The 27710-nt window shown below is 43.8% G+C and overlaps 1 protein-coding gene across 2 annotated transcripts in view; it reads right to left on the bottom strand.

The window, feature by feature from the left end:
- Nucleotides 1-27710, bottom strand: part of SMYD1 (SET and MYND domain containing 1) — a 46953-nt gene that overhangs the window by 9055 nt on the left and 10188 nt on the right. The window contains exons 2-6 of one of the 2 annotated variants that reach the window (XM_005900371.3): nucleotides 22101-22277; nucleotides 19375-19588; nucleotides 17333-17463; nucleotides 14571-14609; nucleotides 12260-12449 (exon numbers count right to left, since the gene is read on the bottom strand). In XM_005900371.3, coding sequence (XP_005900433.1) covers nucleotides 12260-12449; nucleotides 14571-14609; nucleotides 17333-17463; nucleotides 19375-19588; nucleotides 22101-22277 — 751 coding nt within the window. The remainder of the gene's footprint in view (nucleotides 1-12259; nucleotides 12450-14570; nucleotides 14610-17332; nucleotides 17464-19374; nucleotides 19589-22100; nucleotides 22278-27710) is intronic. The other variant, XM_070379461.1, reaches the window with a different exon arrangement.

Below are 27710 nucleotides of genomic sequence, written 5' to 3'. Positions count from 1 at the left end.
ATAGCTTTTCCAACTCCCTCATTATGCTTCTGATGCACATTGCATTTTCCATTGACCAAGTTCCTGAGCCTTGCTGCTGGGTCATGTTCCCCAGCCCAGCTCGTGCCTGGGTTTATAGACCCCAGTGAAGAATCTGACATTAATCCCTGTTGTGTTTTCTCTGGCATTTTGGATTCTTATTGTATTCTATCACCCAAAATATTTGCCATTCTTCCTCTTGACTTCAAATCAACCACATATTCTATAGGTATGGTCTTGAATCTTTGTTTTCACCCAAATACTGACCAGCACAGGGCTGAGGACAGAGGCTGAGAGTTTGACAAAAAAAAAAAATCATACTCCAGTTTGCCACTGAAGCTCATTAAACAGGGCCCTGTGGCTATGGGCTGTCAACCCTTTCACGTGTCTCTGCATCCTGCTCATAGTTCCTTAGGATGATCAAAATGATATCATGGAATGTCCTTGGTGATCTGGTGGTTAAGAATCCACCTTACAAAGCAGGGACACAGGTTTGATCTCTGGTCAGGGAAATAAGATCCCACATGCCCAGGAGCAACCAATCTGCGTGACACAACTAGTGAAACACGAGTGCCACACCTCCAGAGTCAGTGCCCTGCAACAAAAGGCCCGTGGGCCTCAGCGAAGACCGGACACAACAAAATAAATAAACGCATGATTAAAAAAAAAAGGCTACCATGAAGAACTTGTTAGCTGTGAAATCTAGACCAATTAGGCTTCCTACGTTTGCCTAAGCAGTCTAGTGATCTTGTAAAACAAAAATGAGGTTTTGATATTCAAGGTACCATAATTAAGAAGCCAGTTCCCATGAAAGCATAATTTTGAAGAAAAAGTGCCAGATTTCCCAAAGACCAAAGAAAGAGTTTGCCTGCAATGCTTACCAATATCAGAAGCTCTTTTCTGGGGGGAAAAAAAAAAGTTTTTTGCTCAGGCAAATCTGATATAATTTTTTCCAAAATAAAAATATCTTTATTATTTATTCTGACTGTAAAATTAATATATGCAAACTGTAAAAAAAAAAAAAAAACATATGAAAAAAAACATGGAGAAAAAAAGCAGAAATCCCAGAACACACCCAAAGATGGACACAGTATGTTGAGGAGTATTTTCTAATACATATACATAGGAATAATATTTTAAATATTTAACAACTAGTATAGGAAAAGCACTGACAGATCAAAGGCACAGACACATCAATAGTATGTCCACATGACCATATTAGCTTACACTGGCTGAACTTCGGTCCTGCATGTTCACACATGCATGAGTGTGTCTACATCTATAGCATCATATTTTTCTAACTGGTATAGTAACATATTTATCTCTATTGCCTGTTTTTTTTTTTCACTCATTATAGTCAAATCTATGGTTTTTCCAGTAGTCATGTGTGGATATTAGAATTGGAACATAAAGAAGGCTGAGTGACAAAGAATTGATGCTTTTGAACTATGATGCTGAAGAAGACTCTTGAGAGTCCCTTGGAGTGCAAGGAGATCAAACCAGTCAATCCTAAAGGAAATCAGTCCTGAATATTCATTGGAAGGACTGATGCTGAAACTGAAGCTCCAGTACTTTGGCCATCTGATGCGGAGTGCCAACTCATTGGAAAAGACCCTGGTTCTGGGAAATATTGAAGCAAAAGGAGAAGGGGGTGGGAGAGGATGAGATGGTTAAATAGCATTATTGACTCCATGGGCAGGAATCTGAGGAAACTCAGGGAGACAGTGAAGGACAGGGGAGCCTGGAATGCTGCAGTCCATGGGTTTGCACAGAGTTGGACATGACTTAGTGACTGAACAGTAGATATTTCCCCATATAAATATGAAAACAAAACTACCAAGCATTTTAAAGAATTTTACAGACATTATCATGCTGCCCACATGAAGAGCTCATTCATTCTGGGTTCTAAGCATGACAGTCTGGAGCAAAAGGAGCATGAGACCAATTTTCTAAGGAAAATGGTCTATCCCAGGCAAAAAAAGCCCTGTAACTGCTAAAAAAAAAAAAAAACCTATATTGCCTTTTTAATAACTAGAATATTCTACTGTATGAAGCTAGACTAATTTATTTAATCAGGTCTCCAAGTATCCAATTTTTTTTTTTTTACCATAAGGAATTGGGGTCAACAACTCTGTTTAGATTTTCTGCTTAAATTGTTTTGTGGAGTCACCTTCCCTAAACTATCAAAAACTAACAAGAGAATGGGCATCTGTTCCCTTAAAAACAACCCTCCTCCATAGATGGAGATCGGGGTCTTCTCTCAGGCTCCCAGCTGTCTTGAGCCAGGTCTGCTGTGTTCACTTTGCAGTAGGAGAGCTGCCAACCAAGACAAGCTTGCTTCAACATCAGGATCACTTAAAGAAGTGGGATTATGTTTCTTTCTCTCCCCTCCCCTCCACTTACTTTGACTTCTGCAGAATTCTTCATTATCCCTATAATTCTAACTACCTTCATTTCCATATCCTTCTGTACCTGAAAAGTGAAAATGTCAGCCACTTAGTCATGACCGACACTTTGTGACTCCATAGACTGTAGTTTGCCAGGCTCCTCTGTCCATGGAATTCTCCAGGCAAGATTATCGGAGTGGGTTGCCATTCCTTTCTCCAAGGGATCTTCCCAATCCAGGGATGGAACTCAGGCCTCCTGCATTGCAGGAAGATTGTTTATTGTCTGAGCTACCAGGGAAGCCTGGGCTTCCCCACAATTCTGTTTGTTTCTGTACTTGCCTCACAGCCTGACAACTGATGCATACGTCAGTGCTCTGCCTTCTATTGGGTCTTACACCTGGGTTATCCTTCACCTTGACCTTTGATTTGGCTGAGATTTCTGGCTGCCTTCCTGCTTGACCCAAATGTTGACTTCCCGCCTGAGTGCTACTCAGCCCCCTGTTAGTTAAGTGGTCATGTTTTGGTCCCAGACCACATCATTTCAGTGTGTGTCTGCTTCCCTAAGCCCATTTGAATCAACCACATTAGTGAGAGGAGTCCACATCTTGCCTGGTATGCAGAGTCCTGTGAGTAGAGTCCAGAGGTGTAGCGTATCATCCATCCATCAAACCTACATCTTCGGTTTCACCTATCATTTGTTGCCCAAGTGTTGGCTCATAAAATCCCATCTAGTTGATGACTACTAGTCTCCAAGTTACTGTAAGTTCCATCATATTCAAAATTCTTAGTGAATCTTCTCAGTTCAGTTCAGTTCAGTTCAGTCGGTCAGTCGTGTCCAACTCTTTGCGACCCCATGAATCACAGCACGCCAGGTCTCCCTGTCCATCACTAACTCCCAGAATTCACTCAGACTCACATCCATGGAGTCAGTGATGCCATCCAGCCATCTCATCCTCTGTCATCCCCTTCTCTTCCTGCCCCCAATCCCTCCCAGCATCAGAGTCTTTTCCAATAAGTCAACTCTTTGCATGAGATGGCCAAAGTACTGGAGTTTCAGCTTCAGCATCATTCCTTCCAAAGAAATCCCAGGGCTGATCTCCTTCAGAATGGACTAGTTGGATCTCCTTGCAGTCCTTGCAAGGGACTTTCAAGAGTCTTCCCCAACACCACAGTTCAAAAGCATCAATTCTTTGGCACTCAGACTTCTTCACAGTCCAAATCTCACATCCATACATGACCACAGGAAAAACCATAGTCTTGACTAGACGGACCTTTGTTGGCAAAGTAACGTCTCTGCTTTTGAATATGCTATCTAGGTTGGTCATAACTTTCCTTCCAAGGAGTAAGCGTCTTTTAATTTCATGGCTGCAGTCACCATCTGCAGTGATTTTGGAGCCCCCCAAAATAAAGTCTGACACTGTTTCCACTGTTTCCCCATCTATTTCCCATGAAGTGATGGGACCAGATGCCATGATCTTTGTTTTCTGAATGTTGAGCTTTAAGCCAACTTTTTCACTCTCCACTTTCACTTTCCTCAAGAGGCTTTTTAGTTCCTCTTCACTTTCTGCCATAAGGGTGGTGTCATCTGCATATCTGAGGTTATTGCTATTTCTCCCAGCAATCTTGATTCCAGCTTGTGCTGGAAAGAAATGTGAAAAGAAATGCAAAAAAGCAAAATGGCTGTCTGAGAAGGCCTTACAAAATAGCTGTGAAAAGAAAAGAAGCGAAAAGCAAAGGAGAAAAGGAAAGATACAAACATCTGAATGCAGAGTTCCAAAGAATAGCAAGAAGAGATAAGAAAGTCTTCTTCAGCAATCAATGCAAAGAAATAGAGGAAAACAACAGAATGGGAAAGACTAGAGATCTCTTCAAGAAAATTAGAGATACCAAGGGAACATTTCATGCAAAGATGGGCTCGATAAAGGACAGAAATGGTATGGACCTAACAGAAGCAGAAGATATTCAGAAGAGGTGGCAAGAATACACAGAAGAACTGTACAAAAAAGATCTTTACGACCCAGATAATCACGATGGTGTGATCACTGACCTAGAGCCAGACATCCTGGAATGTGAAGTGAAGTGGGCCTTAGAAAGCATCACTACGAACAAAGTTAGTGGAGGTGATGGAATTCCAGTTGAGCTATTTCAAATCCTGAAAGATGATGCTGTGAAAGTGCTGCACTCAATATGCCAGCAAATTTGGAAAACTCAGCAGTGGCCACAGGACTGGAAAAGGTCAGTTTTCATTCCAATCCCAAAGAAAGGCAATGCCAAAGAATGCTCAAACTACCGCACAATTGCACTCATCTCACATGCTAGTAAAGTAATGCTCAAAATTCTCCAAGCCAGGCTTCAGCAATATGTGAACCATGAACTTCCTGATGTTCAAGCTGGCTTTAGAAAAGGCAGAGAACCAGAGATCAAATTGCCAACATCCGCTGGATCATGGAAAAAGCAAGAGAGTTCCAGAAAAACATCGATTTCTGCTTTATTGACTGTGCCAAAGCCTTTGACTGTGTGGATCACAGTAAACTGTGGAAAATTCTGAAAGAGATGGGAATACCAGACCACCTGATCTGCCTCTTGAGAAATTCTGTATGCAGGTCAGGAAGCAACAGTTAGAACTGGACATAGAACAACATACTGGTTCCAAATAGGAAAAGGAGTATGTCAAGGCTGTATATTGTCACCCTGCTTATTTAACTTATATGCAGAGTACATCATAAATCTTCTCAAGTAATCAATAACTTGCAGGATAGACTCAGAGAATACCAAGCTGTTAGATGTTAAGAAAAATGGTACTGATGAACCTATCTGCAGGGCAGGAATAGAGACGCAGACATAGAGAACAGACCTTGGACATAGAGGGGGCAGGACAGGGTGGCATGAATTGAGAGAGTAGCAGTGAAATGTATATATTACCATATGGAAAATAGACAGCTAATGGGAAGTTGCTGTATAGTGCAGGGAGGTCAACACAGTGCTCTGTGACAACCTAGAGGGGTGCGATGGGGAGATGGGGGGAGATTCAAGAGGGAGGGACATCTGCATACTTATGGCTGATTCACATTGTTGTATGGCAGAAGCCATCATAATGTCATAAAGCAATTATCCTCCAATTAAAAACAAATTTAAAAAAATAAAGTGCATCTCTTATAGAAAGCTTTTTTTTTTTAATCTTCTTCAATTTGATGCTGTAAGAAAAAGTGCTACTTTAAGCTCTTGAAGGGAGTTAAATTTTTTCAAGGAGGCAACTGCCAAGGTTCTCAAAACAACCTGGCTGAAAGGTTGTTAACTGACCCATGCAACATGTGATGAAGCTATTCTGAGAAGGGAAATGGGCTGTTCCACTTGGCTCTCTTTTCAGAGTAAAGGAAGGAAAGCCTGATCTGCAGACAGGATTTAAGGAACCCCACAGAGAGTTTCCCTCTCCAGGAGCACCAAGATTAATAGAAGGAGGAGATTAAAGATTAAAACAGGGAGGAAGAGAGAGGAGCCAGAGGAGAAGGGGGAGGAGCTAGTGGTGAAGGGGGAGGAACCGGAGGAGGAACCAAAAGAAGAGGAGGGGAGGGAAAGAGGGACACTGGCTCCCCAAACTTGAAAAACTGAAACATTCCTATTGTGAAAACCATAGGTGAAAGCTGGAGAAAGAGGGAAAAAATAAAAAATTTAAAAAACAGCAACCTAAACAAGGAGGGTACAAAGCTACAACTGAGGGAAATTGGTGTTATTTTCTCATTTTAAAAACATTTGGTTTTTATTTTTATCCAGCTCTATATGTGTATATATTATATATACATATATATCATGTATACATATATATAATGTATAATGTAACATATATATATACATATATATATATGTGTGTGTATATATATATATATATATATATATATATGAGTCAGAAACAATTTGATGCCAACTGAAGGTTTGAAGTTGAGTCACAAAGGCTGATGTACAGAGAGGAGCTTATCAGGCTGTGATAAAGCATTATTTAAATAAATAAAAGCAATTGTGATGACATCATAGAAAAGCCTGAAGGAACTGTTAATAAGTTAGTCCAAGGCCCCACTTCACAGATGAGGAAACTGAAACCCACAAGGAAGAGCCTTGCCCAAGCTTAAACATTCAGGGTAACAGTCAGAATGAGAACACAGGCCTCCTAATTTTTTCTCCAGTGTTCTTTCTGCTACAATATTTGGGGGGTGGGAGGGTGGGGGGCTGTGGTGGGGGCAGAGGGAGGCAGTGAAAGTGTTAGTCACTCAGTCGTGTCTCTTTGTGACCCCATGGACTGCAGCTTGCCAGGCTCCTCTGTCCATGGAATTCTCCAGGCAAGAATACTGGAGTGGATAGCCATTCCCTTCTCCAGGGATATTTACAACCCAGGGATCGAACCCAGGTCCCCACATTGCAGGCTGATTCTTTACTGTCTGAGTCAACATGAAAACCCGAGTTATTGTTATTTCTTTATTTTAATAGAGAAACCATTTTGATATAAAAATAATAAAAAGCTTTTGCTTTGAATCCAGGTCAGTTCAAGCAGAAATCATTGATGTTTTGTATCAAGAGAGATGTCAGCTCTTCAATTCAGATAGGAAGATGTGGGCATATGGTCACCATCTGGTAGCAGCTTATCTAAAGTGAAGGGGCAGGAACTAACAGCCACACATCACCTACTTAACTATTGGCACTGCCAGGTAAATATCAAAAAATTCAAAAGCCTGTATGGGAGGGGAGTTTGGAGGAGAATGGATACATGTGTATGTATAGCTGAGTTGCTCCACTGTGCACCTGAAATTAACACAACATTGCTAATTGGCTATACTCCCATAAAAAATAAAAAGACGAAATGGAAAAAAGAAAAAACAACACATCTGATTTCAGAATCTTAAAATCTGACTATAGATTTTTGGGTGTGTTTAAGGATATTCTCCTAAAAATGTATAAAATATACAAAAATATTAAAATCTACATGTACAGTGTATTATATGAGCATAGACAGGTCCTTTCAGGATAAGTAAATGGGAAATAAATTAATTAGTACTAATGAACTCAAAGGGGCTTCCCAGGTGGCACTAGTGGTAAAGAGTCAGCCTGACAATACAGAAGACATAAAGAGACACAGGTTTGATCCCTGGGTCGGGGAGACTTCCTGAAGGAAGGCATGGCAGCCTACTCCAGTATTCTTGCCTGGAAAATCCCATGGACAGTGGAGCCTGGCAGGCTACAGCTCACAGGGTCGCAAAGAGTCAGACACACTGAAGCAACTTAGCATGCATGCAATGAACTCAAAATAAATAAGAAACAGATATTCCATGTCATAATAAGTAATTCCTGTTTCTTATCTAATTTATTTTGAGTTCATTTGTACTAATTAATTTATAATTAAACTAATACCTTAACTTGGTTTCTATAAAAAGAAATTTCAAAAGATTCAAAGAAATAACTACAGTTATTTCATTTAATTTCAGAAGTGAGAAAAGAAGATCTTGTCTCTTAAAAATTAGGTAGTGGTTGCTGCTGCTAAGTCACTTCAGTCGTGTTCGACTCTGTGCGACCCCATAGACGGCAGCCCACCAGGCTCCCCTGTCCCTGGGATTCTCCAGGCAAGAACACTGGAGTGGGTTGCCATTTCCTCCTCCAATGCATGAAAGTGAAAAGTGAAAGTGAAGTTGCTCGGTCGTGTCTGACTTTTAGTGACCCCATGGACTGCAACTTTTCAGGCTCCTCCATCCATGGGATTTTCCAGGCAAGAGTACTGGAGTGGGGTGCCATTTCCTTCTCCAGGTAGTGGTAGAAGCAAGTTATAAAAAAATTACTCAGGTCCAGGCAGCAGGCGGGAAGGCTGGCTGGCTTGCAGATAAGACACACGTTAACCTGCAGGTTCTAGAAGGTCAGGTTAAGGGTGGACACAGTAGCTTATTCCTTTCTGTACCTCCTGTGGTACTGAGCTCAGTGCCCCATACATACAAGCCAATTCACATTTCCTGGACTATAGAACCTTTGATTCTATGAAAATGGGGTTGTTCCTATAAAGAACACATCCCTGAGTGTTTTGTATCCTGCCCTGTATCGAGATTGACTTCTGCTTGCACACACATGTGGGTACGCGTATCTGTGTGAGTGCATGTGTCCTTTCTAATTTTAATAATTAAATAAATTTAATTTTAATTTGCATACAGTGTTACACTCCCCTCCCAAATTCAATCCATATGTTTCAGTTCTAACCCCTAGTACCTCAAAACATGACCTTTTTAGAAATAGGGTCAGTGCAGGTGTAATTAATTAAGATGGGGTCAAACTTAATTAAGGGTGGCCCCTTCATCCAATGGCACTGGTGTTCTTATAAACAGAATGCCAGGTAAAGAGAAAGATACATGCATGAGGGGAAGACCATGGACAGAGGCCCAGGCCCGTCTACCATCTAAGGAATGAGGCCTAGAGCAGATACTCTCTTCATAGCTCTCAAAAGGAACCAGTCTAACCAAGACCTTGATTTCAAATTTTAGCCTCCAGAACTGGGAAACAATATATTTCTATTGTAAGTCACCCAGTTTGGGGTCCTGGGTGTTATGGCAGCCCTAGGAAACAAATTCATATGTCAATGTTTGGCCCCTTAACTCTTTTCCCTTAAGAAATAGAGCTCAGACTTCCCTGGTGGCACAGTGGATAAGAATCCACCTGCCAATGCAGGGGTCACGGGTTTGGTGCCTGGTCCGAGAAGATGCCACACAGCTACGGAGCCTGTGTGCCACAACTACAAAAGCATCCAGAGCATGTGCTCTGAAACAAGAGCAGCCAGCACAACGAGAAGCCTGAGCACTGCAACGAAGGGTTGCCCCTGCTCACCACAACTAGAGAATGCCTGTGCGCTGCAAGAGACCCAGCCCAACCAAATATAAATAAATAAATGATTTTAAAGAAAGAAGTAGAGCTCAGCTAATCACAGTAGCTAAGATGCAAAAACGACCTAAATGTCCATCAACAGATGAATGAATAAAGAAGATGTGGTGCCTATATACAATGAAATATTACTCAGGGATTTAAAAAGAATGAAATAATGCCATTTGCAGTTCCGTGGATGGACCTAGAGATTATCATACTAAGTGAAGTAAGCCAGAAAGAGAAAGACAAATACTATATGGTACCTCTTACATGTGGAATCTAAAATATGAGATGAATGAACTTGTCTACAAAATAGAAACAGACTCACAGACATAGAGAACAGAGTTATGGTTACCAAGGGGGCGGGGAGGGAAGGATTGGGAGTTTGAGGCTGGCAGACACAAACTGTTATCTATAGAATGAATAAACAACAAAGTCCTCCTACATAGCACAGGAAACTATATTCAGTATCCTGTGATAAACCACAATGGGAAAAAACATGAAAAAGAATTATGTGTGCGTGTGTATAGGCTTCCCAGATGGCACTAGTGGTAAAAAAACCTGCCTGCCAATCCAGGAGACACAGGTTCTATCCCTGGATCAGGAAGATCCCCTAGAGCAGGGCATGGCAACCCACTCTAGTACTCTGGCCTGGAAAATCCTACGGACAGAGAAGTTTGGCAGGCAGCAGTCCAGAGGGTCACACAGAGCTGGACATGACTGTAGCGACTTAGCATGCACACACACATGTATAACTGAATCATTTTGCTGTATACCAGAGACTAACACAACACTGTAAATCAATTATACTTCAATTAAAAAATAATAAATGAAAAAAAAAGAAATAGAGCTCCTTTCATATTTGTACATAAAGATATACCTTATCAGTTTTAGTGACTTTGAGGTATTGCCCTAACTTAAATATTTCCCTATTGGTGGTTACTTAGGTATTATTCAATATTTTGTTGTTCCCAACAATGCCACAGTGTCCTATCTCTTTATACATATACCCATGCATGTATGCAAGTATACCTGCAGGGTAATTCTTAGAACAGCTTGGCCAAAGGGTAAAAATATTATCTATTAAAAAATAAAAATAAGCTAGTGGCAAAAAAAAAAAAAAATGTCTAGAGTAGCCTGGGGATGAGAGAAATGAGTGGGGGACAGTAGCACTGATGCTGTAAGTAATTGAGTGGGTCCCACCATCTGAACCTAGAAGTCAATTTTGTTTGTAGCCTTTGCTGTAACCAGAGACAAGTTTCTGCCAACACACAGGATGCAATGTCTGTGTGCGTGCTCAGTCACTTCAGTCATGTCTGACTCTTTGTGACCCTATGGACTACGGTCCACTAGGCTCCTCTGTCCAGGGGGTTCTCCAGGCAAGAATACTGCAGTGGGTTGCCATGCTCTCCTCCAAGGGATCTTCCCAACCCAGGGGTCAAACCCAAGTCCCTTATGTCTCCTGCTTTGGCAGGTGGGTTCTTTACACTACTGCAACCTGGGAAGCCCAATAGGATACAGAAGTTAATTCACAAGTATATTTGTGTCTTCAAATGCACTGATGGATTGTGCATTATACAGAAGTACTGAGTTAGTCTCTCCAAGGAGTCTGGTGCCCAGTTAAAAACCTATATGTGCTTTTTCAGATCTGACTATAAGCTGTACCCGGCAGGCCACACAGGTAGGAGGGAAAGCTGCTCTCCCCACGAAAGACTTGGTGCAAGGCCAGTGCACTGCCGTCTCTGAAGGGAGGTGCAGCCAAGGGCTCAGGCCCATCCTGGCAGGTCACACTCTTCACATACAGGCATTCCTGACCCAGGTGCCTTCATTCTTAAGTCTCTCTCTCTCTTTTTAATTGAAGTATAGTTGATTAACTGAGGTCTTGAGGTCTTCTTCAGGAGCCTCTACTGAGGCCTGCTTATTGTGAAAGTGGAGTTGGGGGAGATTTTCTTTTCTTTTTTAGTATTTTCTTGGCTGCACCACATAGCGTGTAGGATCTTAGCTCCCGGACTGAGGATGGAACCCATACCCCATGCATTGGAAGCATGGAGTCTTAACCACTGGACCACCAGGGAAGTCCCTGGGGGATTTTGAGACATGCTTCCTCATTCTGACTCTGTATCCCAGACTTTTCTACTCCTAACTCTTCCCCCACCTCCCACCCCCTCACTCACATGCCTCAGGGTCCATAAAACTGTGGGGCCTTCAGTTCTGGGTCCCTCAGCAGTGAGCCAACCCTCACATCTGTGCTGATCTACCTGACCCTCCACCTGTGTGCCTTCCCATGGGGGGAAAATGGACTGGGGGAATCGGCGCCCACTCCAGTCTCAGTCTCATGCTTTACCATTACAGGTAAGTGATTACAAGCTTGCTGCTTTAATTGGCTATTCTGTCACCTAGCAGCCTAGCTCTCCCAATTCAGCAAGCCCCTGACCCCCTCGTTGATAAGACTTGCAATGCTCAGTGGTCTCACCACTGATGAGGAAAGAGCTACTCAGGAGGTAAATGTTTTAACCAATCTAAATATCACCTGGTTTGCACATTGCCCATTTCCATAAGACTAGAAACATATCTGTGATAATCTGACAACAAATCTCTTTGCCCATCTGGTCTCTCTATGAGAAACTCTCTGCATCACTTAATGTGCAAGGGGGCAAGAAGAGGAACTTAAATTTACTAAGTGTCTACTCTCTATGGCATTTCCTTTACATAGATCATCCTGTTTAATCCTCATAACAGCCCCTCACAGTGGATGTCATGTTCTTATTTTACAATTGAGAAAACAGAGTTACTTCCCCAAGCTCAAAAACCTGGCAAGCAGTGGCACCAAGACACTAGCTAGGACCCATCTGTGGTGCTCTGTCCACAAATCAGCAAGGCAAGGGCACCTTGGTTAGCTGGGGAATCCACCCTTGTCTGGCTCTTGAGGAAGATGCCCAAAAGCACCCCAGTAGTGGGGCTGCGTGTACCTTTGGGTTGTCTTTCACCCCCAGGAAGAGGTCATCCTTCAGCCCCTTCTGGCAGTGCTCACACGTGCAGTCAAAGTAGTACTGTCTCTTCAGCTGCTTCTTGCGTTCTTCACTGACGTTAAGGAAGTCGATATAGGACACCGTCAGCTCCTCTCCTTCTGAGATTTTGCCCAGGGCTCGGAGCTCAATTCTGGACCAAGGTAAAGGAAAAGAGTCAATCAAATCCAGGGTGGGATACATGCTCTTCAAGGTTTCAAGGAGTTGAACCTCAAAGACAACTTCCACTAACACTCTGAGAAAACATTCCTCCAAAAGGGGCAATTGTGACATAAAGGACAGTTTTCTGAATAGGTCTGCTCTACTTGTCATAACAATCAAATCTGCTGCATTCAGTCTGTTGCTCTGGAATCAGCTCAAATAGACTCCCAGTAGAGAGCTGGGCTTGGTCATAAAAGCATATGAAGCTTCCATGTCTGCAATTATCCCTGTGCATTTAGCCACTGATTGTAAAAAGGAAAGGAGAAATAATAAGGTACAAACTTCAAACAAGAGAAGACTTAATAGTCATGTCTGGTTGGTCAAGAACGGCTTCTCTCAGAAACACACATATTCAGTTACCCACAATCTTAACCCATTTTGTGTCTAATTATAAGGCCTGGCCTATCTAAACTTTTGGTCCAATGGTTCAGGCCAACATTAAGTGAGGAGAGTTATGCTTGGAGATCTCTGAAGGCAACTAAAGCCTGGCTCTTTAGCACCCCACTGCATTTTTCACTTTTTTGTTTACTTGGGGACATGGATTTGGGGTTGAAGGTGGGTTAGAAAGAGCAGATGACATTTCAACCACCTTCCAGCCTAGACCTGAGCCTCCAGTTACCTACAGCACTACACACCTCACCATGTAATAGAGACAGAATGTGCTGAAGACAAAAGGCCGCTGCACAACTGACACCCAGCTAAGCCAAACCAGCAGAGACCAGCCCGTGGGCCTCTCAGCCATGCATCTTCTACCCACAAGGCCAGAAGCTATAGAAAGAGTAGTGAGCCCAGAAAACTGTGCTTCTGTATCTAAGCTGTGCTCCTGTATCTCCCCAAGATCCTGGCACCTTCCTTCCCAGAGAGAACCCATCACCTAGAGAGTGAGTGGCAGGATGCAGAGGGCTAGGAAAGCATCAGCAGAGAGGTCCACAGTTGTTCCCTTCACCTCCCAGAGAGGCTGAGTCAGATGCCATGTGAAAGGCAGGAGATGGTCTCAGTCAGAGGCAACCCCTTCCACATGTTCTGAGGTGACAGCCCAGCAAGGAACAGCTGAATGGCAGTGACACGTGTGTCCAGGTATCTGAGGTGACTACTCCTCTCACAGTGGGGTACACTGTGATGCCCAATAAATGTGATCATACACACACACACACACACACACAACTTATATGGAGACCGGCAAAATTGTCACCTTTAGTCCCTTGTTTCCTTTCATCTCCACCCTAATTTTTGACTGTTACTGAAGGAGTGAGGCCTGGTGTGCTGCAATTCATGGGGTTGCAAAGAGTCGACACGACTGAGCGACTGAACTGAACTGAAGGAGTGAAAAGAAAAAGGAGAGAAGGGCAAGATGGCCTACTCGCAGCTCTGCTTAGAATCCTAATATGTCCTAGCTGCAGGGCATTGACCTTCTCATTTCACAGATGAGGATGCTGATACCCAGAGAGATGAAGTAACTTCCCTGAAGGTCCCACAGCACTTTGGCAATGGGGCCAAGATTTTGAACTCAAGAGCTTTATCATATCATACTGGCCATTAATTCATGGTTGGCCCAGAAGCCGTAAAGAGAATATATGAATAAATACTTACCAAAAACATCACAATTACAGATACCAATTTTAGAACTAGTCTGAGTACGAAATTGGAGGTTATGAACAAACACACAGTCCTTTAGTAGGTCAGTAATATCACCAGTCCTCATTTCATGGTAAACAGGGTTTAGAGGAATCATGTGTGTTTTTCTAAGAAGATGTGGACTGGAAGGGACTGTCATACTTTGGGGTTAGAGGAGAGAAAGAAATGAGGAGTAAAAGAGAAAGAAGAAAGGGAGCAAAAGCAAGCACAGCACAGAAGGTAGTGGTGGGTGAGGAACAAGATGATTAACATAAATGCATTAAACATACAGTATTCAGCAAAGACGAGATTTGGGGGAGCGGACAGGCATTACAGACAGACAGCAACCAACGGGTCTCAGGAAGGGGCATTCCCAGCAAATCAGGCAAGTGAGGGAGATGGGTCAGAGGAACAGGGAGGTTTTCAAAGACTGACCCACCTCATCTGGGTGTGAAACATGGATTTCACTGCCTCATGACTGAAAAACAAAACAGACACCCAAATGGAAATCATTATCATCGGCTCATCCCATACAGCTAGCAACAGTGCACAGCATTCCAGGTTATGCCATCAAAGCTTTGGCCAGCACAACCAACTCTCTCCCAACCCCTTCTAGCTGAGCTCCCTTGGCAAGATGTAGCCTGGTTAATGGAAAGTACATTTGATATGAAACGAGAAGTTCTGGGTTCAAAAGGACTCAGCCTTGGGCAAGTTTCTTCCCTTCCCTGAGCCTTGATGTTTTCATCTGTAAGCTAACAACAAGACTGTCATAAAACAATGAATTCAAAAGTAGAGGGCTACCATATTTTTCAATTGCAGGGCAAAAAAAAGCATGCGAACCATTCATGAAAGATGCTCCTGGGTGCCCAGGCAAATTTGAACACCAAATCATGGGCAAATTGGGCTTAGAGTAGCCCTTCAGAGCCTTAGGGTCTTCTGAGTGGTTCGCCAATAGGGCTTCAACTTCAAGTCACCAGCAGCATTGCCACCAAGAAGCAGAATCAAACAATCCTTGGATGGTTTACTCTGGCTAATTTCTCTTTAAAATGAAAGATTGAGGGCAAGAGGAGAAGGGGGCAACAGAGAATGAGATCGTCGGATGGCATCATCTACTCAATGGACATGAGTTTGAGCAAACTCCAGGAGATAGCACAGGACAAGGAAACCTGGTGTGCTGCAGTCCATGGTGTCACAAAGAGTTGGATAGGACTAAGCGACTGGACAACATCAATTTCTCTTTTAATGAAATAAATGTTCCTGCAGGCATTCTTTTCCATAAATAAGTGAAGTAGAGTGCTAAAAAATCATATGGGAAGCTACATATTATTATCCCTCTAAACAAGCATCTTGGGCATAAGGGTGGCCTCTTTTGATGTCTGTCTTGGGAAGAGTTTGAATATGTCTGGAGACCAGTCACACAGGTAGTATGTAAAAATTGCTAGGATTAGAATTGGACTCCTAACATCACAACAAGTATTCTTTCCACTATGGCAGGCACCTAGACTGTTACTGCAAAGTCACCTTCTCTCACACAACAGCCAAGAAGCTCGGGTACCGCGTGTCTGCTCAAAATTAGAGGATGCATCGAAGCCAGAGTGGACACTGGTGATGATCTGAAGAAAGGGCCCCTCAGGTTTCTATGGTAGTGACAAGAAGGGCACTGGCTCACCACCACTTATGGGAGGGGTACCCAGAAAGACCAGTCCCACTTGTGAATTTAATCCTCCCTGCCTACCAGGTAACTCCAGACACCAGTCCTTCTGGGAGGATTCCATGAAGTCCAGGCCAGTGACCCCAAGAGGTTTAGGAAGGGAAACACAAATATACTGGGAAAAGATTGTCATCTGGGTCCAAAATAAACTTTCCTGTCTTGAGGGACTTTCTCAAGTGCTCAAAAGCCTAGTGTCATGCATGCCCTTGCTTTCAGAATTAGGAAGGAAAAGGGAAATCAGAGTCCAGGCTCCACTGGAGCATAAGCTTGTTTCTTGGCTGAGAACCAGAAACCATTATTTTTGGGGGCAAACCTGCTCATTGTTGATGGCTTATAGTTAACTTGCATCATCATAAGAGCTCGTCTCTAACAGTAAAAGAAATATTTCAGTAAAGAATCTGCCTACAATGCAGGAGACCCGGGTTCCATCCCTGGGTCAGGAAGACTGCCTGGAGAAGGGCATGGCTACCCACTCCAATATTCTTGCCTGAAGAATCCCATGGGTAGAGGAGCCTGGTGAGCTGCAACCCATGAGGCCACAAAGACAGACACCAACTGAGTGACTAACAGTTTTCTTTATATCCCCATAGCTCCCCCAGTCTGAACCATGGACAACCTGGATTCATCATGTTTTCTGACTCTTCTCCATTTGCACCCCACCCCAAATTTTGTTCTCTGCCCTTCAGTCCTCTGATCTGTGCCTTCCAGGGGGTGAGGGTGACCTCTGAAGTTTTCATAACCAGATTCTTTGGTCATCTGGCTTCTGGTTTAGCCAATGGGAGGAGATCAGAAGGTGGGAGGAGAGAGAAATTGGGGTATTTAGTCTCTTGGCTCCCTCTCTGCCTGACCACGGTTCCAGCTGTGGCTGGTTTCTCTACAGGCACAGCTGAGCTGTTGGGCTGGGGACAAACGGCTCCCTCCCATGGCTACAGCTCTCATCAGCCACAGAAACAGCACTTCCTCCATCACCCCTCCAAGTCTAGAGGAGGTCATGATTTCATGTTGCTGCCCGGACCCTGGACACCTCACCATTATTTTGTCAGTTTCTTCAGCTTTACCCACACTTCTATCAATTGCCCTTTTATTAAATTCTCTTAGGGTAACCCTTGAGTGCGCCTTCTGATTTCTGCTGGTAACTTGACTAACACATGCTCCTGACAGGCGCCTTCTTGGCCAATGATGCTCTGCAGTGACCCCTAGATAGAAAATCTCAGGCTTCAAGTTTGAAATTACACAGTAGTTAGAGGTTTATTTAACATATCTCAGCCACCTCAAGAAATATACAAAGACTCAGAAATCACTTTGCTACCTTCCTCATTACATTTTTCCTCTCTACACTTATTCTGGAATAAAATTTCAATTTTCTATCCAGATGAAATCCATGCTAGTTCAGGTCCAACAGTTTACTTTTGGTTTAAGTCAAGTGTAGAGATGATACCCTACTGTCTCCCCATCCCTAGCACACCAACCCAAGTTAAAGACATACTCACTTGCCATTGTTAAATATGACAGTGCAGTTGGGCCAACAGTCATGGTTCACCAGGGCCAGGTTGGGGAAGACGCCCACGCCCACAGCCTGCAGGCCTCGCTGGTCACTGAGTGTGAAACCATTGCAATTAATCTGCCCAGAAGAAAAGATGAGAGTCAGCTAACAGACCAGACATAGACTTGGTGCAGAACACTAACCAGCTGTTGAAAGTATTTTAAAAATAGAAAACGTGGTCTCATTCTGGAAATGCTTAGAGAGTTTGGAAACAAAACAGTTAGTCTCCTGATCTCTATGTGATTCCAAATGACCCTCAAGATGAGTACCATGTGAGAGTCTCAATTTGCACCATTACCTTGAAAGTCTAGGGTAGCTGTATTCTTAAAAAGTCCAAGATAGGAATTCTCTTGTGGCCCAGTGATTAAGACTCATTTCCTTCACTGCCATGGGCAGGGGTTCGGTCCCCGGTTGGGGATATAGGATCTCACAAGCTACACAGCAGTGCCAGAAAAAGCCCCGAACTGCCTCTTGTGTTGCAGAGATTGTGTACAATAATAAAATAATATCTGGGACACTGGGATGGTTAATTTTATGTCAATTTGGCTGGGCTGTGGTGACCAGATATTTGGTTAAACATGATTCTGTATGTTTCTAAAAGGTGTTCTTTGGGTGAGGTGAACATTTAAATTGGGAGGCTTAGAGTAAAGCAGGTTAGCCTGCACAATGGAGGTGGGCCTCATACAATCAGTCGAAGACCTTCATAGAGCCAGACTGATTCCCCAAGTAAGAAGGAATTCTTTCAGCAGACTGCCTTTGTACTTGAAACACAATTCTCCTTTTTGGGTCTTCAGCCTACTGGGCTACCAGCAGCCCCTACAATCACAGGAGGCAGTTCATTAAATCTCTTTCTCACTCGCTCTCTCTTTACACACACACACACACACACACACACATCCTCGTGGTTCTGTTTCTCTGGAAAACTCTACTACAGAAGCACTGGCACGTGGGGAGGACTCTGAGGTGCTGAGCACGATCATACTATTTTATTACGAGAACTCCCTCCTCAGCCCACTCACCAGCAGCCCAGCAGGCACTCAGCCTGCCAGATGGGAGACAAGTTCCCACAGCCCACAGCCTGAGTCTGCTGACCCACTGGGCTCCCATCCCCTCCTCCCTCACGGCTTCAGAAGGCCTGGATTTGTGGCTCAAGACAAAGCCCTCCAGAAAGCCCCTACTCTCCTCTCCCTGCATCCCCATGATCAACCCATTAGATCTGGAAAAAGGAAGAATCTTATTTCCAAAGTGCCTGGTCAGCAAGAAGAAATAGTGACTGGATCTTCATTTTCTTTTCTTTCAAGATTTGGGGGGTGGAGGGAGGTGGACCATGTTTAATCTTTATTGAATTTATTACAGTATTGTTTCTGTTGTTCTGGTTTTTTTGCATGAGGCATGTGGGGGTCTTAGCTCCCTGACCATGGATGAAACCCATGCCCCCTGCATTGAAAGACAGAGTCTCAAGCACTGGACCACCAGGGAAGTCCCCCTGGGCCTTCATTTTCAATGTGGAGTAGAGAAAGTATAGAAGTGCAGATGAACAAGAAAGTAAATCACCATCGAAATATGCGGTGGGAGATAAAGAGTAGTTTTCAGGTGGGATGTTGGTTTCAGACCCCACAGGAATGACCTCATAGTAACACAAGACCAGAAAGAGAACTGAGTGAGAGCTACTCATCTAAGGCCTCCTTTGCCCTCCAGAGCTTTTCTTGGCTTCCCCAGTCCACACTTTATCTTTTGATGCAGATCATTTTTAAAGTGTTTATTGAATTTGCTACAACATTGCCTGTTTTGTTTTGTGTGTGTGTGTGTCATGTGTGATCTTAGCTCCACATCCAGGGATTGAACCTGCACCCCCTGCTTCAGAACGGGAAGTATTGACCACTGGATCACGAGGGAAGTCCCTCCCCTTCCTCTCTGACCTGGCAGCGCTGGGGTCGCTGGCCCACCTCCACCCCACCCCATCCCCACGTTGAGCGAACTCTTACGCACCACACCGAAGATATGGGAGATGTACTGCATGCTGAACTGCTGGCTCTGCGGCGGCCAGTACTGCAGGAACGTGTCCACGTCCAGCCGCAGCTCCTTCTGCTCCTCCTCCCCGAAGTGTTCCACGTGGTTCTGCAGGTCGTCCACGGAGACCAGGCAGCCCTCGGTGAGCCCGCTACCCTCTCTCTCCACCCGCCACATGATGCGTGCCGCCAGCCTGTGCAGAAGGGTGGAGTGAGTGAGGCCTTACTGCGATCATTATTTCCACAAACACTTGTGGAGTGCCTCCTGCTGCCTGGCGCAGTGTCGGGCTCAAGGTAACAGTTCTGAACTAGATGGATGGAATTTCTTGTGTTGTGAAGCGTCTTAGAGTGGTAGTTGGTGGTTTAGTCACTAAGTCCTGTCTGACTTGCAATTCCGTGGACTGTAGCCCTCCAGACTCCTCTGTCCATGGGATTTCCCAGGAAAGAATACTGGAGTGGATTGCCATTTCCTTCTCCAGGGGATATTCCCCACCCAGGGATCAAACTCAGGTCTCCTGCATTGCAGGTGGATTCTTCACTGACTGAACTATGAGGGAAGCCCTTTTAGAGTCGGGGAGACCTAAGTTGAAAAGATAATCTAAACTAGTGCTAAGTGCTATGCCCAAAATCAAACAGGGTGACCTGAGTGGGAGCGGGAGGGGAAGCCAAGGTGCTCAGGGGAGGCTGGAGGAGGCACACGGGGCTGCCAGTGGAGTGAATAGGAGCCAACTCTGTGCAGATGGGGAAAGAGCAGCGAACACAATGGCCCTAAAGAGAGAGAGAGCTTGGCATGATTAGAAGCAGCAAAATGGGGACTTCCCTAGTGGTACAGTGGTTAAGACTATGAACTTCCACAACAGGAGACATGGGTTCAGTCCCTGGTTGGGGAGCTAAGATCCCACATGCTGCAGGGTCCAGTGAAAAGAAGCAGGGGGAAAAAGAAACAGCAAGATGCTGGGGCTAGGGAGCAAGGAGAAGAAAGCAAATAAAGGTGAAGACGGAAACGGAAGCCATATTTTGTGGTCTGGGAAGCCATGAGAGGGGCCTGGGGACACAGTGAGGTCCAGTTACCTGTGTCTCTCCTGACCCTGCGGCTAACTGAAATGAGCACTGGAGAAGTCTGATGACTCCACTTCTTACTGTGTGACTCTGGGCAAGTTGCTTGCCCTCTCTGAACCTCTCCAATGGTGAGTAAAGTGAGGGTAATACACATTCCGTGCCATGCTAACCTCCAGAGTGCTGGTTCTCATACTGCCCTCCCTTTACAGAAGGCAGGAAGAGACCAAAGAAAGAGGCCCACCACTCCAGATTGGTGGTGGCACTCTGAACCTGCAGGGCACTCACTTAGAAAGCTTGTCTTGGGTGACCACAGATAAATAGATCTTTCACAATACACATGTATAGCAAATCAACACAATGTACAATACATTTTAAATATCAATATCTTACGACTTAATCAATTACACCTCAATAAGAGGGAAATTTATAAGTAAATAAAATTGCACATGAAATTACAAAAAGAAGGAGTAGGGGAAAAAGAAGATTTCAACAGATGGAACTAAGGGGGACAGGAGATGGGGAGGCTGACTAAGCAATTTCATTTTGCAGTTTCCCATAAGTTACCAGGATATGATGATTCCAGTCTGGGCTTTAACTTCACAGTTAAAATGCTCAGTTCAAATGCTTCAGCATCACCATCCCCATCTCCTCCACTCTCCATTGCCAGCTTCATAAGCACCTACCTGCAATCTAGCATGAGGTCCTACCCTGGCAGAGCCTCCTGGACTTAGTAGCTCTGGAATTAAGGTATTGGCGCAGAGATTTTTGCAAATGCAAATGCATTTCAGGTATTTGTACTGAGTCCAAAGGGCTAGTGTACAACCATGGGGACGAGTGGAGCTGTGATAATTTGAAAAGTTCTATTTTGTTTAAAGAGGTTAGTTGCTATTGAGCTCTCATTTTGCCAAATCTTCACTTTTTTTTAAGAGAAGCCAGAAATCTTAATTTTTTTAATGTGCAACTTGCTAATTTTTTGACATAGCAGGTCAGTTTTTAATTAATTTTAATTAGAGTATACTTGATTTACAGTATTGTGTTAATTTCAGTTGCTAACCATAAGTTTGTTTTCTATACCTGTGACTCAATTTTTATTTGGTAAATATGTTCATTTGGACATTTTTTTTTTAGATTCCTCATATAAGCCATATTATATGATACTCAGATCACTTTTTAAAAATTAAACATTGAGGAGCCACACAGAACAAGTTTGCAGCCAGCTCCACCCAGTGGAAATTCCCTCATAAATGGGCTTCCCAGACCAAGTGGGGCGGGGCTTCTCTGATGGCTCAGATGGTAAAGAATCCACTCACAATGGGGGAGACCTGGGTTCAATCCCTGGGTTGGGAAGAGCCCCTGGAGGAGGGCATGGCAACGCACACCAGTATTCTCACCTGGAGAATCCCTGCGGACAGAGAAGCCTGGCAGGCTGTATTCACGGAGTCGCAAAGAGTCAGACACAATTGAGTGACTAAGCACAGCCCAGATCGAGGGAGAGCACAGAAGCAGCAATCGTAGTCTGTTTGGGGCTTTCTCTTGATTTGCTCTCAGCCCAACTTGCTTGGACCGAGGCGTGGTGCCCCCGCTGCCACCCGACTCCTCACCTGACATTTGGAAATGCAAAGCCCCACCCCAGGGCCCAGCTCTCACCTGATGTTCTCGTTGGGCACCTTGCCATATCTCTTGATGGCCGAACATTCATTCTTGTGGTTCAGCCAAGCATCTTTCTGGCAGGTGCGGTCACAGTAGTGGGCAAACTTGCACTGCCCACATCGGTGGAGCTTCTCCTGCCTCTTGAAGCAGGTGTGGCACACAACATTCACCAGGCTGGAAATAGGGGGAGAAAACTCTGACCATGGGGCACCACACCAGCTGTTGGGAGACTGGCATTTGGGTATGGGCTCAGTGGGCTGTCCTTGCCTTTCTCAGCTTCAGAGTCCCACCTTTCAAAATGAGGAGCTTGGGTTTCCAAAGGTCCCTTCCAGCTGTAACCATTCTTTTTTATAATTTTATTTATTTATTTTTGGCCCTTCTGGGTCTTCATTGCCGTGAGGGCTTTCTCTAGTTGCAGCAAGCAGGGGCTGCTCTTTAGTTGCAGTCCCAGGGCTTCTGATTGTGGTGGCTTCTCTTGTTGCAGAGCACAGGCTCTAGGGCTCCAATAGCTGTGGGACTCAGACTCTAGAGCACAGACCCAATAGTTGTGGCACATGGGATTTGTTGCTCCACAGCATGAGGGATCTTCCCAGATCAGGGATTGAACCCATGTCTCCTGCACTGGCAGGTGGATTCTTTACCACTGAGCCACCAGGGAAGCCCTGTACCTATTCTTTTGGCAGATATTTTTCAGTGAAACTAATAAAGGGACACTGTTGAACTCTGCATATAAACCCTCCAGGTTAATTCAGTAAGTATAGATTTACGACCTGTATGCGTTAGGCACTGGGAATATCGCAAGTTGCTGGAGGAACAATTGAACTGGGGTCACCAGGCAGCATGAGCAGCACTATAGGAGGAGGGATGCAGGGTGTTCATGGATCACAACATAGGAGTTCCCCTTTAGGAACCGGGGACGTCTTCTAAGCCAAGGGAGTGGGTGGAAATTCCTCACAGTCCTCTTGCTGAAAGTCACAGGTCATTAGCACCATGGCATGGGAGAGAGCATTCTGTGTCACGTGTCCTTCTCGTTGTTGAAATAGACTGTCCTTTTCTCCAAAGAATAAAAAAGTCATAATTATCTACAGTATAATGGGACATGACCTGTTTTACCCAGAATGACATCTACATATTTATGTCACAGTTCTGTGTGTTTAGCAAGAGTGAGAATGACAGAGTTGCTGATATCACCAGTGTTACGTGATGTGTTCTCTTGGCTCAGAGAGAAAGTGGAAGTGATGGGTGGCCAACTCCACAAACCGCTGTGAGGTGCAATGCCAGTAATTAATTATAAAGTTCTCAAGGCTTTGAAAGGTTAGGGCTTACTTACAGGTTAGGTTTATTCCCATAGTAATGTCTTCCTCACTCCCTTGTATTCCCTGAAGTTTTCCCAATGAGAGAGGAAGAGTAGAATTACTTATAATTGCGCAGAATTGCAGCCCGTTAATTACTATGCCACTACTACTACTTGGACCAGGAGAAGGCTAGGGACAGAGCCCCAAGATACTACAGTAGAGACCTCACCCCATACTGGGTGATGGAGAGACCTTTACAACAATGTATACAATCCCTTATCAGGCCTTGACTCAATTCAGCCACCAGTTCAACAATCTCTTGCCCTCATTTTGTCTCATCAGAGTCTTTACAATCACTTTGTTATAATAAATGTTTAATTACAATTCAACTTCCCTGGTGGCTCAGACGGTAAAGCATCTGTCTACAATGTGAGAGACCTGGGTTCGATCCCTGGGTTAGGAAGATTCCATGGAGAAGGAAATGGCAACTGGGAAGACAGTGATGACCTATACACTAAAGGGTTGCTGTGACGGTTTAACAAAAGAGAATTGCTTAAAAATATCTCTGAAAATTGCAAAGCACTGTGTAAATGGGACTCTTGTGGGGACTGAAAAAATGAGACTAAGGAGGAGAAATGTGGCTTGGTGAAGGTCATCAGCTAAGCTGGCTGGCAGAAGCAGTCTTTCTCTTGGAATCTAAGATGTGGTTTTAAGTGGGAAGGGATAAACTAGGAATGTGGGATTAACAGATACACATTACTGTATAGAAAATAGATAAACAACAAGGACCTACTATATAGCACAGGGAACTATATTCAATATGTTGTAATAACCTATAATGGAAAAGAATCTGAAAAAGGATATATATATGTATAACTGAATCACATTACTGTATACCTGAAACATTGTAAATCAACTATACTTCAATAAAATAAATAAGTCAGAAAGTGGTATTAGAACTTTGTTTATTTAATTATAGTTGATGTATGGTATTATATGTCACAGGTGTACAATGTAGTGATTCACAAGTTTTAAAGGTTATACTCCAATATAGCCAATATTTTGTCATAGCTATAAATGGAGTATAACCTTTAAATTTTGTCATCACTGTCTTCCCAGAGATATTATTCTCACAGGGGTCCCTGGTGCCTGACACTGTTCCCAGCACAGAAGGCAGAGGAAGCTCCCAAACCTACCTGCTTTGTGTACAGCCCTGAGTGTGCCCTGCCCCAGCCAGCGGGTCCCTGCTCACTCTTTCCTCTGCAGCCCTGGGTTGTATCATCTGTCAGAGTCAAGAGGGATGGAAAGGCAGCTGCTGCTCAACTCCTTGTATGGAAATAACTGGTTCCTGAACAGATAAATGCAAATAGAAGGCGCCTGCAAGGTGGACGAGCCCTCTAAAAACACAGCCAGAGAGGACTGGACCAACTGTTCTGGCTTCCTGGGCTACCTAAAAACTTGTAGCCTGAGAGGAGGTCTCCCCTTAAAAATTGCAGGGGAGAGCATCTGTCTTAAAGAAATCACATCTGGGAGGGGGGTTCAGGATAGGGGGACACATGTATACCTATGGCCAATTTATGTTGATGTATATGAAAAACCATCACAATATTGTAAAATAATTATCCTCCTATTAAAATAATTAATTTTAAAAAAGAACATCGCATCCCCCAAGTACCCAGAGAACTTTACAATATTTTGAATTCCTTCTTCCTTCCTTGTTCCTTCCCATCTTTCTTCTTTTCACAAGTTTTTATTGGGCATCATTTGCAACAATGTGGATGGACCTGGAGGGCATTATGCTCAGTGAAATAAGTCAGAAAGAGAAAGATAAGTAATGTTTGTTATCACATATATGTGGAATCTAAAAATTAAAATCAACAGATGAGTATAACAAAAACAGAAACAGACTCACAGATGTAGAGAACAAACTAGTGGTTACTAGTGGGGAGAGGAAAGGTGGAAGGGTCGTGATAGGGGTACGGGATTAAGAGACACAAACTACTGGGATTTCCCTTGCAGTCACGTGATTAAGACTCTGCACTGCCAATGCTGGGGGATGCAGATTCAATCCCTGGTTGGGGAACTAAGATCTCACATGCTGTAATGCAGCCAAAAGATAAAAAATAAATAAAATTTTTAAAAAAAGGTGTTGGTTTTAAAAAAAAAAAAAAAGTCTCATCATAATTGATAATGATTCCATGATCCTACCACCTCCTTCTGTAAAGACGTATTTTTTTAAAAAAGAAATACAAACTACTATGTATAAAATAAATAAGCTGTAAGGAAATAAGCTAGAAGGATACAACACAGGGAAATATAGCAAGTGTTTTGTAATAACTTTAGATGGAGTATAATCTATAAAAATATTGAATCAGTGTGTCATACACTTGAAACTAATATGATATTGTAAATTATACTTCAAGTTTTGAATTTTTTGTTTGTTTTATGTTTTTTACTATATATATATTTTTAAAAGTAAATTAAAAGTTCTAAGTGTATTAAAAACCATTTATTGAGCATCTGTTATGTGCCTTGCCTTGAGCTAGCTGACAGAGATAAAGAAGATACAGACTTTGCCTTCAAGCAGTCCCCAGTTTGGGCTGGTGCATAAACACATATAAGGAAGGTGAGGCATGCCCCCCAGGAATCCTGCTGCAGGATTCAAGGTCAAGGAAGGAGGAACCTGGGAAGGCCATCACCAAGGAGGCCGGGAGGCATGGTTCTGACTGTCTGAAGATGAGCTGAGTTATACATAGAAGATCAAGTGCTCTGCCACGGACAGGCACTGGCATGAGTCAAGGGCTTCCATGGGGGGAGCAGTCAGGGCAGGTGTGTCTAGGAGACAGGAGGAACTGTTTGACAAGATCACATTACTGGGAAATAATGTTGGAAAAATGACTGGACTGTGGGGGACCTAGAATGCATCTTTCAGTAATAAGACCTTATTCTGCAGCTAGAGGGGCTGGGATGGAGGGGACAGAAGAGGTCCAGTGGAGGCTTCTGTAGAGAGGAGAAACATGGCCAGAGTTGGGATACTCTGTTTCTTTTTGCTACGGCATCTACCTAATGTCATTTTTAAAAAATTGTATTTGTTTGCTTTTGGCTTTGCCGGGTCTTTGCTGCTGCTCGGGCTTTTCTCTAGCTGTGATGGGGGGATGCTCTCTAGCTGCAGTGTGTAGCCTTCTCACTGCAGTGCCTTCTCTTGTTGCAGCGCATGGGCTCCAGGCGAGTGGGCGTCGGTAGTGCTGTACATAGGCTCTAGAGCTCCGTAGTTGTGGCATTTGGGCTTTGTTGCTCCACAGCATGTGGGATCTTCCCGGATCAGGGATCAAACCCTGTATCTCCTGCATTAGCAGGTGGATTCTTCACTACTGAGCCACCAGGGAAGCCCTCTAATCTTGTTTTTAAATGGCCCATGTCAATCCTTAAGGGATTCACATTTGCACAATTATTTACCTTAGCAGAAGTTAGGTGGTGTATATCCCTAGACCAGACCTAGAGATTTTTAACATTTCTTTAATTAAAATAGCAACTTTCAAGATTTTCTCTGCCACAGCTCACAGGAAAAGGCTTACACACCTCACTCAGACCTGGATGCACCTCCCACACTCTACCAAACCCCTCTTCCCAGACTCAGAACACATCTTCAGATGCAAATGAGAGGTGATATTGTTTGGGGGACAACTTGGCATTTGACCTAATCTTTGCTTAAAAACACAAGCTGGAATCAAGATTGCTCGGAGAAATATCAATAACCTCAGATATGCAGATGGCACCACCCTTATGGCAGAAAGTGAAGAGGAACTAAAAAACCTCTTGATGAAAGTGAAAGTGGAGAGTGAAAAAGTTGGCTTAAAGCTCAACATTCAGAAAACGAAGATCATGGCATCCGGTCCCATCACTTCATGGGAAATAGATGGGGAAACAGTGGAAACAGTGTCAGACTTTATTTTGGGGGGCTCCAAAATCACTGCAGATGGTGACTGCAGCCATGAAATTAAAAGACGCTTACTCCTTGGAAGGAAAGTTATGACCAACCTAGATAGCATATTCAAAAGCAGAGACATTACTTTGCCAACAGAGGTCCATCTAGTCAAGGCTATGGTTTTTCCTGTGGTCATGCATGGATGTGAGAGTTGGACTGTGAAGAAGGCTGAGCGCCAAAGAATTGATGCTTTTGAACTGTAATGTTGGAAAAGACTTGAGAGTCCCTTGGACTGCAAGGAGATCCAACCAGTCCATTCTGAAGGATATCAGCCCTGGGATTTCTTTGGAAGGAATGATGCTAAAGCTGAGACTCTGGTATTTGGCC

This window comes from Bos mutus, chromosome 11 (assembly GCF_027580195.1).
Source record: "Bos mutus isolate GX-2022 chromosome 11, NWIPB_WYAK_1.1, whole genome shotgun sequence".
Lineage (NCBI taxonomy): Eukaryota > Metazoa > Chordata > Mammalia > Artiodactyla > Bovidae > Bos > Bos mutus.
This window is presented reverse-complemented; position numbering and strand designations above follow the sequence as displayed.